This window comes from Orbicella faveolata, unplaced genomic scaffold, assembly GCF_042242905.1.
Source record: "Orbicella faveolata isolate gen_17 unplaced genomic scaffold, um_ofav_v1 contig_27, whole genome shotgun sequence".
Classification (NCBI taxonomy): domain Eukaryota; kingdom Metazoa; phylum Cnidaria; class Anthozoa; order Scleractinia; family Merulinidae; genus Orbicella; species Orbicella faveolata.
Window position 1 is genome coordinate 1,025,782 of NW_028301555.1, and position 14,386 is coordinate 1,040,167.

At 37.7% G+C, this 14,386-nt stretch overlaps 1 protein-coding gene, 1 long non-coding RNA gene and 1 pseudogene across 5 annotated transcripts; 1 reads left to right on the forward strand and 2 right to left on the reverse strand.

The window, feature by feature from the left end:
- The first annotated feature begins 64 nt into the window (after positions 1 to 64).
- Positions 65 to 6,266, forward strand: LOC149107068 (uncharacterized). Of its 2 annotated transcripts, XR_016209380.1 has the most exons (4): positions 65 to 391; positions 1,097 to 1,246; positions 1,775 to 1,859; positions 5,691 to 6,266. It is a non-coding gene; the product is annotated as an uncharacterized LOC149107068 (long non-coding RNA). The 2 variants fall into 2 exon arrangements; XR_016209379.1 differs by lacking the exon at positions 5,691 to 6,266 and having other exon boundaries at positions 71 to 391; positions 1,775 to 1,930.
- LOC110044502 (proteasome activator complex subunit 4-like) lies at positions 5,649 to 10,727 on the reverse strand. Of its 3 annotated transcripts, XM_089296734.1 has the most exons (6): positions 10,299 to 10,727; positions 9,355 to 9,471; positions 8,311 to 8,355; positions 6,861 to 7,009; positions 6,284 to 6,410; positions 5,649 to 5,943 (listed from the first exon to the last, which is right to left on the reverse strand). In XM_089296734.1, the coding sequence occupies exons 5-6, from the start codon at positions 6,325 to 6,327 to the stop codon at positions 5,793 to 5,795; spliced, it is 195 nt and encodes a 64-aa protein (XP_089152860.1). In that variant the 5' UTR covers positions 6,328 to 6,410; positions 6,861 to 7,009; positions 8,311 to 8,355; positions 9,355 to 9,471; positions 10,299 to 10,727; the 3' UTR covers positions 5,649 to 5,792. The 3 variants fall into 3 exon arrangements, with proteins under 3 accessions (XP_089152860.1, XP_089152861.1, XP_089152862.1); XM_089296735.1 differs by lacking the exon at positions 8,311 to 8,355 and adding an exon at positions 7,104 to 7,183 and having other exon boundaries at positions 6,284 to 7,009; XM_089296736.1 differs by lacking the exon at positions 8,311 to 8,355 and having other exon boundaries at positions 6,284 to 7,009.
- Positions 10,728 to 10,789: 62 nt separating this feature from the next.
- On the reverse strand, positions 10,790 to 12,737 carry LOC149107069 (uncharacterized; annotated as a pseudogene).
- Between the last annotated feature and the right edge of the window lie 1,649 nt (positions 12,738 to 14,386).

Here is a 14,386-nt window from a genome sequence, read left to right on the forward strand (position 1 = left end):
AAAAATGAGTTGTCATCCCATAATGATGCTCGGATTAACAAAAAGGTTAACATATGAAGTGATCATCACTATAATTAGCTTTCATATCATGACTTCCCTTCCTCATGTTTAAGCCAAAGAAATAATGACTTGTTTTTCACTGCTTTATCAGTGTTTCTAAAAGTTACTGGCAGCAAAAAAGTAGAGTTGAAGAAAAAAGTAAAAACGAAAACACGGTCTTTAGTAAACCGCTCGATGCATCCGTTGCGACAACTACTTCAGTCTTCACCTTATAGTCAGATCAACATCTTATTTCTCACGACATATATCGGAGAAGGGAATAACAGTGATGGCAAAGAAAGCCTAAAACGGCAGAGATCACCAAAAATCACAACGGACACACAGGAAATGAGTAAGTTTTATAAGTCTTGCGTGTAAAATGTTCATATTTCGGAATATTTAGCGTTCTAAATCGACCGTATTACGTTCCCCATACTTTCCCTTGTAAAGCGTTCAAATTTGTCACGGCTCCTCACGTAACCTAACACCGCGTCAGTTCAGACTCGACTCGGGAAGAAGTTTCTCAAGTGCTTCTTTTCGCCGAATGTTTACTTGTAATGACCCGTAATCGATAGGAAGATGCTTAGCTAGATATTTGTTGTTGATTTTGAGTTGGGTTGAGACAGAGAAATGGCGTTAGTGTTTTAGTGGATGTTCATGAAATGGCCATAAATCGTAACGTTCTATGTAAACAATACGCCAGCACAGAAAAAATAATTGCTCTCACTATCCATGTTAGAATAATATGCAGGAATTACATTAGGGACAAATGGCCATTTTTGCAGGGGGTCCCCTTAACTTGAAGGGAATAAAATATTTTGACCCACTTTTCTGTGCCCAATCATTCACTCCCCAAACCCAACATTTGTGCCAAGTTTGAGCGAAATCGGTGAATTGAGCTGTGTCACCTCCTGCCTGGTTCCCCTGGTTTTGTCGTGACACCACCCTTAATAAATGCAGTTTACGATAAAAAATCTAATTTGCGAGTTTTTCCACAGGCAACTTTTTGAGATTGCTAATGGGAGGTAACCTTAATTTATATTTCGCTTTTCTCGAGACGTGAGCTTGGCACTCCCGTGATGTGAGGCAGAGGGGAGAGAGCCTGGGAACGAGGATGTATCCCATCATACACTAAAAGCACAATCTAAGATCACGTGTTCAAAAGTATGATTCCTTCGAAAAGATGGCGGGTATTGTGTCTTCCAGGGTAAGACATTTTGGCGTTTTTTCTGTTTTTATTTGCTCTCTCTGTGGCTTGTTCTTATACTATCATTAGCAAAATTTACTCCTTTATACTGAAAACTAACTTGCAGCGTAAGGAAGCGTTTTTAGAGGGTAAATTCGAGCACATGGCAATAACATTAACACTACGTACCACAGTCAGTACATAAGCTACTAGATCATTAGGCTGGTCTTCAGAGCAAATAGTGTCCAAGAGCAAATAGTTGTGTATATTTTTTAACGCTAAATTTTAGCACAGTGTTTTAAAGATAGATTCTGTCGATAAAATAATTTGTGTTAGTGTTTACAGTGGACCATTTTCCAGATTGGGGAATACGACTTAATTTTGTAAGTGATGTATAAGCTGCCTTATGTCAGGAACTAGGGAAACTGCAAACCGAAAATTATAGGACATTGTACTCAATGCAAAGACAACTCAACTCAGGATTTTTTGCTGAAATGTTTAGAATTATTTTGTTTTCTTTATTTTTCTTTCTTTAAAATTCATTATCAGGGGTTTCAATAAGATTTTTAGCTGGTGGACATTAGACTATGACAGCCAGGCAGAAAAAATGTAAGGCCCGATGGGCCTTGCAAAGGTAGGGAGCAGAAAATTTTGAAATTCTAGGCTTGCACAGATGCTTGCAAGAATTTTTAAATTCTCTGTTTTTTTTTTTTTAAATACAGTGAATGGTGAAAAATGTACCGTTAGCAAACCATGCGAACAGCGTTCTGGATTGACTTTTGTGATGTACGAGTTTCCTTCTTTCCATCATTTTAAAAGCGAATTAATAACTCAGAATAAAGGTTTCAATGTCCAGGAGAAAGATGAACCTGAGCGTGATACTATTCTTTATTTGGTGCAAACAGGTTATATTTTTTGTCTGCTGTTTATAGAAAAATGAAACTTGAGACTCGAACTTGGTCATGTGCTGGGAAACCAGTGAAAACACCAAACCAATTGAGATGACTATCAATAATTTTGTCGCTTAATTTCTAGCCTTTCACACTTTATAGACAGAAAAAAAGAACATTTTCAAGTATATTTTCGAAATTATAGAGCATTTTCACGTGACATCATCAAATTCTTAAATCCAAAACTAAAGAGCCACCAAAGTTTTTCTCATCAAGCATAAGAGGTATTAAAGTTATATCTGTTTACAACTTTCCAGCTGAATAGCGCCCTTCATTTGGAGACCAGCGCATTTTGAATTTCAAAGTTACATGTATGGCGGTGCGTGACATAAAGTTTGTCGAAAAATATGTATTTATCTCGTGATTTTTAGCTATTTAAGACATTGTCGTATTTGGAAAAGTACTTGTTTAACTGTTTATTTGTTCAGTGCAGATAATCATTGTAAGTTAACCAAAGAAAGTTCCAGATGTTAACACTATTTTCTGGCCGTCATATTGGTGTACCACAGAGGAACACCAACATGGTGGCTCCATACTAGGCTCTGTAAATTTGTGCAGAACGTTTCCACGAATAAAGTATCTCAACTTTGGGACAACGCACACACCTTAAACTTGGAGAAATGTCTTTATTTATTTTCTGTAATATGACAATTTCTTGACGTTATCCACTGCATGGTTTTTTATTTTATTTTTTACTGCGTGACAATGAAAACGCTCTATTATGTTAATTTCGCTTTAAATCTAAATAGCAACGAACCATGAACTGGCAAGTTTCGCAGTAATTGGATTTCACGGTTAATTTCAAACCATTAACTCTTGCAGGGAAATGTGGAAGTACATTTAATATTTTATTGTGCAAGTAAAAGGTTTTGAACAAGAAGACTGTACTAATCAAAACAGGCTCCTAGGTTGAAGTTTCCTGTTAATGTAAATGAATATGTAAATAATTCACTTCTCCTAAGCAAGATTATCTACGAAAAACTTTTTACTTCTCACTTCACAGTGCTACTTTGACACAAAGTAAATAACACCCTTTCAATGTGTCGCGCCCCAACGTTTATTTTGCATGAAACTCCACCTACTTCTGGACCTTTTCTTTGCGGGAGCAGAAAATTATTGAGTTATTTGCCGCATAATTTTGACACTTTTCAAGTGGGTTTTTGTGCATAACATGTTTCTGCAAAGCATCATTGGGCGAAATTGCAGGCCAATTTGAAGATACAACAGAGATAATGTGTACTTTTACCGGCAAAATCGTGTTTTGTATGACTTGAAATAAGCTTATTTTTTTAGATGACTGTTAGTCTCGGGGAAACAGCATAGGGCAACAACATTACTATATAAATTATCGGTGAAGTAGCCGGGCAAAGTTCTCTTCACAGTGGGTCAATTTGTCTGGTACCCGGCCCTTAATGTAACCGCTGTTCATTATCATTTTGCAAAACAAAGGAAAACCATGAGATGATAAATATTATGCCTCTATGTGAAATAAATCATACACACGACAAGAATCTTTGGAACTACACGTACATGTGTACAAAAACTACTGTATTTACGGAGGGTAACGATTGCCTCAGTTGGTCTTCATTGTAGTTCTGAGAATTTGGTAGCACATCAAGAAAATATCTCCTAGTCGATTTTGTTTATCGTTCTCGCTATACTTCTCTGCTTTTCCCTTTTTGAAACACCTTTTGTAAACCAGATATTGATCTTAGAAATGTAAACTTTCAATATCTAGAGAATAAACAACCGCTGATCTGTTGTTAAGGTGGCACTTGAAAAAATTGAGAGTTGTGTAGTATGTTCAATAACCTGAAGATATTTAACGTAAGTAACGCTTCGATTTACAGCGAAAGATGACTATCTCCGAGATCACATGATTTTGGAATGCAGTTTGTAATCTTTGAACTTTTAGCCTTCCGAATTAACAAAACTTTCGTTACCTTTGGGAAATCTTCGGAAGTCTTCGCAGATCTTCGAGTGATCTCCAGAGTTTTATCGTCGGCCATCTTTGGAATACCTCGGAATCTTCGTATTTCTTTAGAAATCTGCGTTGTTATTTGCAAACGACGTTTTTGGCGAGAGTCTTGATACTCGTTTTAGAGTGTGTTTCAGATTGTTGAACATGTTTGCAGATAATTTCATGATATAATCGTGTGTTCATGTGATTAATTCAGATGACCATCCGTACTCCTTTCAAAAGTAATTTTCATTGTCCTGGCATTTTTCTGCTTTATTGAATTATGTGTTTGAAGCTTTATTCGATGAGAATTTAATGTTTGAAGATAATTTGAATTCTGGCAAGACAATTTATTTAATTGTTGTAGAGAGAAGTTCGTTGTCGTACCGGCCATTTAAATCGCATTTTGCCTTAAAACAACCCACCCAGAGATAAAACTGTCGCGTTTTGACCACAAAGATTTAGATGGTGTTGCCAAATATAGTGCCACCGTAAAAACTCAACGTTGTTTATTCACTTAAAATATTTCCCGAAATCATTTCGACCAAAATGGTGGCTACCAGAATCGAGATCTCAGATTAATTACGGTCGAAGGTTAGCTATTGAATTATATGTATCAGTCGTTCGAAACAAATAAATACTACGACTTTTTCTGCTAGAAAAAAAAAGCCTCGTCAAGCAATCCTTACAACAATATATTGCCACCATTTTAATCGAAAGTTATGAAATTAAAATTCTTATCTCGTTGCCATCTCCATTGTTGAATAACATTAACTCCTCGTGTATTTCAGTCTTTTCTTTCGTTCGGCGGGTCATCCTCGCCGTTAAGCCATTTCTTCTGCTTAAAAAGAAGAAAATAAAGAGAAAAATAATTTTTTTCTCGAGACAAATGTATTTCCAAGTTACACTGTTGCTACCAGGGCCCGAAGGAGCGACCAAAGCTCGTATGACCTGAGAGCAACGGGTAACGAGAAGAACAGGAAATAGCAAACAAATTCAGCACAAACATCTTACGAACTAATCGCGCAAAATTATTTCTTAATCCTTCTCTGAAACTTTCCATCGTAGAGATTACGGCAAAACTACGACTCTTTGGTTTATGAACGAAGGTGTTTACAACACAGCAAAGAGAATATTATTGCGAGCGAAAGGAAGAACTTAACTTTAGGAAGGTAGAAATTGTTCCGTTGGCGAAGGGCAACAAGATTAAATTATATACTCACCATTAATGTTTTAATTCATCCATCTCGTCCTGCTGTACATGGAGGAGGCCCTTACTATCTTGAAACTTTCGAGCAAAATGAAAAATTGTTCAAGTTGGTGGATCAGGTAACAAACCATCACTTACACATGTAAGGATGCAACCTTAAACAATAATTAGAGAGAAATTGCATTACTACGGTGCAATGTTTAATAGCTTTTTACCATAGTATGTGAAACATCAGACTTAAAAGACCTCGGTCACAGTTTTTCACTATGGACCTCTCAGCCGAAAAAATAACATATAGTCCTCTCACAAACCACAAGCTTGACCTGCTGATCTCAATTATTTCAGATATCTACACTCACCAAAGCCTTCCTAAAGTCATTAGGGTCGATTCCAGGGAGCACCAGCTGTAGCAATGGTAGAACATGGCTGTGGCCAGCCGGGTATGACTCATCTGCCCTGACAAGTGCTTCCACTCTTATTAAACACTGCTAGCATGATGGCAGGCTTGAAGCACTCTACAAATGCTGTCAGGTCATCATCCTTCAGCTTAGATTCTTCTGGAATGGGGGTCTCCCAAGAAGTCTTTGGAAATCTCCCTCTAATGAAAAAAGAAATTAAACAATTTATGGTGGTACATGTAAGTTTAACATAGTCAAATGTAAGTAAAACTCTTATATACATGCATATGTACATACATACATACTGTATACTGTATTTAATACTTCATTACCTCTCAAATTTTTAAGTAGCTAAAATACGTAAAATAAGCTAATACACGTACATGTACATGTAGCTTTCGCAAGGTGAAATTCAGATACAGTGGCCATATAGTCATGTAAATCATCAACATGTACATGTGGTTGTAATGTGCAAACAAGTACGTGTAGTGTGATGTCTGAATAAAATTCCATCAAAACTGAACATTGGATACAATGTACCTTAATTTTTGTACTTCCAGAGTTTTAACAGGATTAATGGTCATTGGATATCAGCCATTTAAATACACACCAACTCAACTGGGGGTAGCTGGGTCTTTATTGCCCAAGACCATACGTGATGCTCCCCCTAACGGGGATGTAAATAGAAGAACAAAAAAAATTACAGATTTGCACTAAATTCTAATAACGTTGATTGCTCACTGATCGCAAAGGGAATGCTTACTAATATGGCAACTGTTCACTTATACTTGCCGGGCGTGGCATGGAATTTCTGCTGCAGTATTCAATTGTGACGAACAAGTCTATCACTCACATAACATGCACAACAAACATGGTGAACAAAATCTGTCTTGTACATGAACACGTATGTGTCAAGTCTTCATGCGGTCATATTAATCACAGAATTTAGCAGGTGAAACCTTTCGAACTGAACTTCTTTATAAGAAAACTTTACCTAGTAGATTGTCAAACCAGGTAAGCAAAATCTTCCTCACAGCCAGTTAATTTGTGCAGTGCCCGGCCCTTAATGAAACCCCTGATGTCGGCATTTATGATCAATAAACAAATTACTACCTACTTGAACCCACTGTTGTGCTTTTCAGGCAAGAGTGTTGTTGGCAAAAACAGAGAAAAGTAAAACATTGCTTTGCTAAATGTAACATCATAATGACGCATCAACAACTCCACTCATCGAGCATCTCTTGGGTGGAGTCTTCTGAAAAATACCTGAAAACAAGACAGGCAGGTTCAATGTTGTTCTGATCCAGTACATAAGAAGAGCACTACCATTTCACTCTGGTTTTGGTAATATGCAGTTCACCTGGGAAAATAGTCCACTTTAAAGTTAACCAAGGCTGCTGAATAACAAGACTAAAGATGTATCTGTACAGTTGTCTCCATCTGAAGTGAAATATTTGTAAATATGGGTGAGAGCATGAACTAAGGGCAACTCTGCATGTTGTTTCATCTTACACTTCATCACCTTGGTGCTGGTATTTTGTGGATAATTCACTTCAGATTGAGGGATCTATGTCACTATGTCACGGTTTGCACATTGAAAAGTTAAACCTAAATTTTTCAAGTTCGTCGTTTGAAATTTGTGTCAATCCCTTCCTTACAGTATTTCTTTATTGTTTATTATTACATGTAGCTCTTTGGTGTTTTTCTATATTTTAGCTAATAAACTATTATTTTCAGGTTTTCTTCAGTTTAAAGGTAATAAATTTTGTACATGGCCAAAGACACTAACACAGTACATATACCTGTACAGATGATGTTGCACATGACCCTTTTTATTCAGCAGTCTCAATTAACTCAAAACTGGACTATTGCCGCAATACAGACACGCTCTCAACTTGAACTGGGATGCTACCCTATTGTATCTAATCCCCTGCAATTCTTATGGTTGTCTTCAGCAGACAGTGCACTCTCGTAAACCTAAATCAAACTCTTGAATAAGTGACGTTAGTGCTTAAACTCAGACTGTCTAGTAATTGATTTAATATTTGAAGTATGGGTCAAGTAAAGGGTAGTTTAAAATCCCTGTTTCTTGAAACAGTTTTGTAGTAAACTAAATGTACATGTTGATTAGACAGAATTTGTGTGCATGTAAAATCGTCCCATAGTAACATGGTACATGTACAAATGCTACATTCTGTAGATAGGTACATTTACACAGTGCGCCATACTATTTAAAAATATACCCAATCAGAATAGAGTAAAGGTGTTGTATACTCGACAGTAATACATCTAACTTTCCCAGCATGTGCCGAGTTAATTGTGTTTGCCACTGTATTTCCTATGGCATGGTATTAAAATAATAGTTACATGCAACATGTTCTTTGGTATACCTGTACTACATGTATGAAATATCCTACTTGGCACTTGTATGATCTTCTTGGTATACAAACTCACCAAAAAATCTTGTGTGTAAACCAAGGAAATGCAAGTGACTCATGGGATATTCCATGGTAAACCCTTCAAAAAACACTGCATAACTAGTATACTGTACATTTTGTACAACTTACACTCTTGAAACACGGACCACATGTTTCACTGTCTCTTTAAGTTCTCTGGTAGATAATAGAAAATAATAAATAAAAAAGTTTGTTATTATTCACGTGTCATACACATAACACTTAAAACAATACAGACTGTAAAGGTGTGAGACTGGAGGACGACGTTCTTTTACTTTATCAGCAGCAAGACTTTGGAGTAATGTGCCTCTAAATACCAGAAAATCAGACTCTGATAAGTCCTTGAAAACTCATTTATTTAAAACGATCTTTGCAGCGCAGCAACATTTAGACAATTTTAGGATTTAGCTTTTGTATCTATTTATATCTATATTAAACGGAAGTTTCTAATATTATTATTATTCAACTATTCGCATCTCCCATAACTTTAGGTTTTTCATCTTTGTTATATTATATATTTGTATTCATAGTATTGTTCATTTTTCAGTATGTTTTTTTTTATTTTCCGAGGGCCACAAGTTTATTAGACTTTGGCTATTAACTGTTAACCCTCCTTAAACAACGTCTTCATTATTATTATCATTATTAGTAATTATTATTATTATTATCATTATAAGTAATTATTATCATTATTATTATTATTATTCTAACTATTAAAAGGGCCTCCAGGTGAGTTGTTAACCAAGTACATGTAATGTTCACTTTTATTACTATCATTATAATAAGAAATTTTAATATTTTTGCTTGAACTTTCAGTTGTGTAATCAAGTATAAAATGTACAGGTATAGTATTTAACATACTGTAGGCAAGAAAATCAAATGTTCTTGGGTCATGGCCCAAGCCACACTTCATTGCCCACTGAACCCTGTGGCATGATATTATACATGTGGGGATCGAAATTTGTAAAAGTTGAGCTTAAATCTTTAACTTGTATTGGAAATCCACTCTATAAAAATTTCACACACAGGAAGTGTTGAAAGTCTTATATTAAACAATTAGTTTATGAGCTTGAGATTTCTATCATGTGATAGCGGACGAGGGCGCAAATTGTCTTGAATTGCACAAGAAAAGCATCAAAAGGTCTCAAAACTTACATGGGATGTTTCTTCAGTCCAGCCACTTCATATTTTGAATGAAATGTAAAGTCCACCAGGTCATAAAGAGATCGTCATGGCAGAAGAAGGTCATCTCTTGATATAAGTTCTCACTTCCTAAAGGGAATTGATAGAAAGTAGAGAAGTTACATGATGTACTTAATAAGACTAGGTACATGCATGTACATGTATACCTTCACAAATGTTTTGAATTTATTGTCGCTTGGCTTTGAATTTATTATACACAATGTAAGTGAGAACCAACCAAGTAAGAGACACGATGTGAATCTCAGTAATCAATAGCATCATGCAACGCCTGTGAACATTCAGCTACAGTATGTAGTGGCCAGTGCGGCCAACACTTACACCATAACTCTGTGTCTGTTGCATGAAATGAATAGGAGTATTTCTCTTCCCTTCTGGATAGAATGCTATTGAAAATAGATGTACATGCACCTACGGTTATCAAGGCTGTGATCAAAGGAAATGAAATCCTGGGTGCACAGCACTTAAGCTTATTTGAAAAAAGTAAGTTTTTCCAGTTGCCCAAAGGCCAACGTTAGTGGCCTGTGGGACCCGGGCACCTCTAGAGCACAGCCCTGGAACTTATGGTGCTAATCTTATTTTATTTTATCCTCCGTGTGCAATGAAATGAATTTATACCCTTACTTGAGGGAAGGCATCGGCATCCTACCTGAGGCCTGTCTAAATTACAAACGTGTATACTGGGACTCAGTCAGCCTCATTGCACAACGATTTTGTAATCGAAATTTCACCGCATGTACCTATATCTGTACACGTACCTAAGTTCGATAGATACTTAATCACTGGCTGCTGGTAAAAGTGCAATCACACTAGTATATTCAGCGTGCATTATACTCTTAGTATTCACTGTATGCAATAGCCAGCAATCGCAAGCACTATTGGCATTTTGGCAGTTTTACCGATTCGTTGTGATCCTCGAACGCTCCTTGATAACAAGTATGGCAGACCAGAAAGAAGAGGACAAACGAATCATTACATGCGCGGCATGCAAGATTCCCCACAGCATCCACATTTGTGGTCTGCCTGGACCTCACTGCCCGGGTACGCAAGGCCTCCCAGCTACCGAGGCGTCAACCAGCTCTGAAAATTTTGCAGGAGTCATCAGGCGCGGAAAACGAACTCACCAGCGCAGCAGCCGATCAAGCCCATGTTGCAAGCGACATTACCGTCGATGAGGAAGCTATGCTACAGGCGAAACTAAAGCAACTCCGGCTTAACTGCAGAATACCCTGCCACTTCAAAGCTAACCCCCAAAATTGACTGGATACGCGGATACGCGGATACGCGGATACGAGGATGGAAAGAAGAGAGACCCTGGGGACGAAGCTATGAGCAATAGGAGTGGATACGCGGATATGAACTTCGCGGATTAAAAAACAGAACACTACTCTAATAGTTCTGTCAGAAATACTATTTTACCATTACACTTATCCTTTAGTCACAAATTCTAGTTCAACGGTTATAAAACAAAAGATTACTCTGATCGTTCTGTCAGAAATACAATTTTACCATTACACTTATCGTTTAGTCAGAAATACTATCAGAAATACTAGTTCAAAGCAAACTTTCGTGTCCAACTATTCTAATTTGTAAACACGTGCAACATCCTTCAGAAATACGATAAACAAATCTTTTCCACGGTTAACATACCGCCAAATAAATTCGGCCAGATATGACGAATAATGTTCTTTCTTCCTTCCATGCGTAGGAAGGTTCACTTTCATCTGCCTCCAGTGTCCTTCCTGTTTATTTGTGTCATAACCCTCAGGACTAACGAACTCTACAGAGTGGTTTACAGTTTTGTGAATGTATCCGTACTTATCTAGGTTCACATACGCTTTCCAGCAGTCGCTCACTATGGTGGTGCCTGGTTCAATCCATTCTTGTACATGCTTCAATAATGTCCTTCAGTCCTGTCTTCCACGCATACAATGAAGCACTTTCTCGATTCCTCTTCGATTCCGCCGAAAACCCACTGTCCCTCCACTACATGCCCGCGATGATACTTTCTCTTTCCAATCTTCGATTCGTCTATTTGTACAACTTTTCCAGGTCCTCCAAGTTTCTCTCGGTTTTCAAACAGTGTCACTTCACAAAGTTCGCGACAAAACATGTCCCAGTCCACTGCAGTGTGGGAGCCAAGGCCAAGTTGCTGTTTAATTTGCCATTGCTCTAATCCTTGGCTCCACCAGTACGTAAATTTTATAACCTCTTCTATGGACAGGTTGGACTGTTCAAACCAGCTTCCTTCTCTGATGCTCTTTTCTGTTCTGTGCCTTTTTCGTCCAATTTGCCTCCTGCATTCCCAAACATAACCATCAGAACGGTCACTGCACTCTCGAAGCTTCATTTCGGAACAGCAAATGTCACATATACGATTTGTCGCAAGAAGCTTTTCTTTTTTTAACCATTCAATGGTGTAGTCTTTCGTCCAAAGGTGATTTCGAAGCAGTTCATCATACGTCAAGAAACCAGTTTCGTTATTACGCCTTCCATAACTTCCTATAGAATGTGAACATTGTACACCTATTTCTTTACGCTCAACGGCCGCGCACCCAACTTGTATTCCTATTTTTCTTTTATGAGTCACAGAGTACATTTTCTTCCAATTTTCTCTTTACGCTTCTGATAAACGTGCAACGCATTACAAAATGTCCTTACCCTGTTTTCCGAATGCAAATTGACAACAAATGACCATTAATATTTCCATTCGCTTTCTGTTTCTTACACCGACAATAACTTCACACGCTTTGTTATAAGACATCTGATAAACGTATAGCGCATTAAAAGATGTCCTTATCCTATTTTTCATATGCAAAATTTACAACAAATGATCAATAATATTCCTTCCGCTTTCTGTTTATTACACCTACAATATCTTCGCACGCTTTGTCATAAGAGAAGACATTTGTTACAGCTTCTATTATTCTTCATCAACAAACAATACCACCAATCCCACTGGGCACAGGCAAAACCCAAACAATAACTTTGCGCTGTAACAATAATTGAAATCAGCCCAGTCAAACAACCAAAGACAATATTTTATGGTTTAGATAGCTTTCCTTTTGTTATATTCATTTACCCCCACACGAACTCACGGTAATATTATTAAACGTACGTTCTTATACAATTCAACTTTCTCTTTAACTTTATCGCACCTCGGTAATTCAATAGCACGGAAACCTCCTACAAATAAAACATATAAATATGACCTTGTTTCCATACCTTTTTACTCTAATTCCTCTTTATGTTTTCAAATTCATTATCTGTAATTATCAACAATTTTTCATTTTTGGTGTCAAAAAAAAAAAAAATGACATGTTTCGCACATTTATGACACAATAAAGCCCCTATAGCGTTTCAACAATAGAAACAACAAAGCAAATGATACGCTAACATGCCGACAAATAAATCCTACACAACGTTCTCTCGCCCATAGTCAAGCTGCACTGGCAATACTAACAACTACTTGATCTTGTAAAGATGTCTTCTTCTCGTCTTGCGAAGTTGCGAAAACAACCAGACAGCACCTGGGCACTACTTCAAAAACGTTTAATCGCGCTCCCGGATCCGTTCGAAAAACTTTCTCTGCCTAATGTTTGGAACTTCATCGTCAACAAGTCTCATTCCTTGAGCACTAATCCAGGATACGTATCCACAAGTCTTATCACCACGACAACTTTCATTGCTGGATCAGCAAGTACACTTGTCACTGGCACACAAGAGATGCCTCTAAACATCTATTCAATCTTCGTTGGTCCACCGACGACAGGGAAATCACAAGCCATTAAAGAATGTGCTGTTTTTCCGATGGTTGCAGTGGTCAGGGAAACAGATTCCTCATCTCCAGTAATTCAAAAGTGCACATCCTCAGGACTTATAAAGACAATCGCTGACAACAAAAAGGGATTCCTCTTGTCCGGTGAGATTTACGATGTCTTATTTAAATTACTGAAGTCCGACGAAGAGAACGCCACTGGAGACGTGCAAGTTCTGTGTCAGCTATTTTCTGGAGAGGAAGCTTCATACAGGTACGCCACAGAAAGAACGCGCGAGATTGCATCAAACACGCCTTTTTCCATACTTGGTGCTACACAAGTTCCGTTTGCCGCCCGCCTTGTCACGCTATTAGACCAGGGACACGGTCTTATTGACCGATTTTTAATAACATTTCCAAAATGCCTCAGGCCATCCCCACAAGAAACGAACCAAGCAGTGGAAGCATTAAAGGAAAGTGCCCTTTCAAATTGTGAAGATATATTCATAGAAATCGCTAGATTGCATACATCGCGCTCAAGCTACACACTGACGCAAGAGGCAAATGACACTGTCAACGGTCTCAATGAAGAGTTCATTGCAGAAGTCAATGAAGCCATTACAGAAGGCAGGACCCCGCCAAAGACAAAAAAGATCGACGTAATTCTGCGCGTAGCTGCCGCACTCCATGTCTTCAACCATGTCGCTTCGCAACTTCTCGAGCATACACAACCCACACCGCCAGCAGACAAGATTGAAAGATCAACACTCCTCAGTGCCATTGATTACGTTACTTGGGCCGAATCACAGAAAGAAATTTTTGTTGAGGTAAGCATTGTACATAGTATTTCACTTCCCCTCATCCTATCTCTCTGAGATACAAAACATGTAAACAAAACACAGGTCTTCCTTTATAATACAACGTGATAACATCCAAAAACGCGCAGCCGAATAGCCATAGTCACGTAAGTAGCGAAGTGTCAATTTCTCGTTCTTAAGCTTGTTGTAAGTGCACCAAATCTATTTTGAGAGCCCACGTGTTTCAACACCCAGTCAGCACGATGCAGCAAGTAGAAATTTGCAATGCTTATCATTTTTTCCTTTGAATTATTTATAAGGATTAACATTATATGAGATCTATAGTCTTTTCAATACATCAAGATGTAGGTTTTTTTTTATTTGTCATTTATTTATGTCAGTTATTTATTTGTTTCCCACTGACTCATAATCT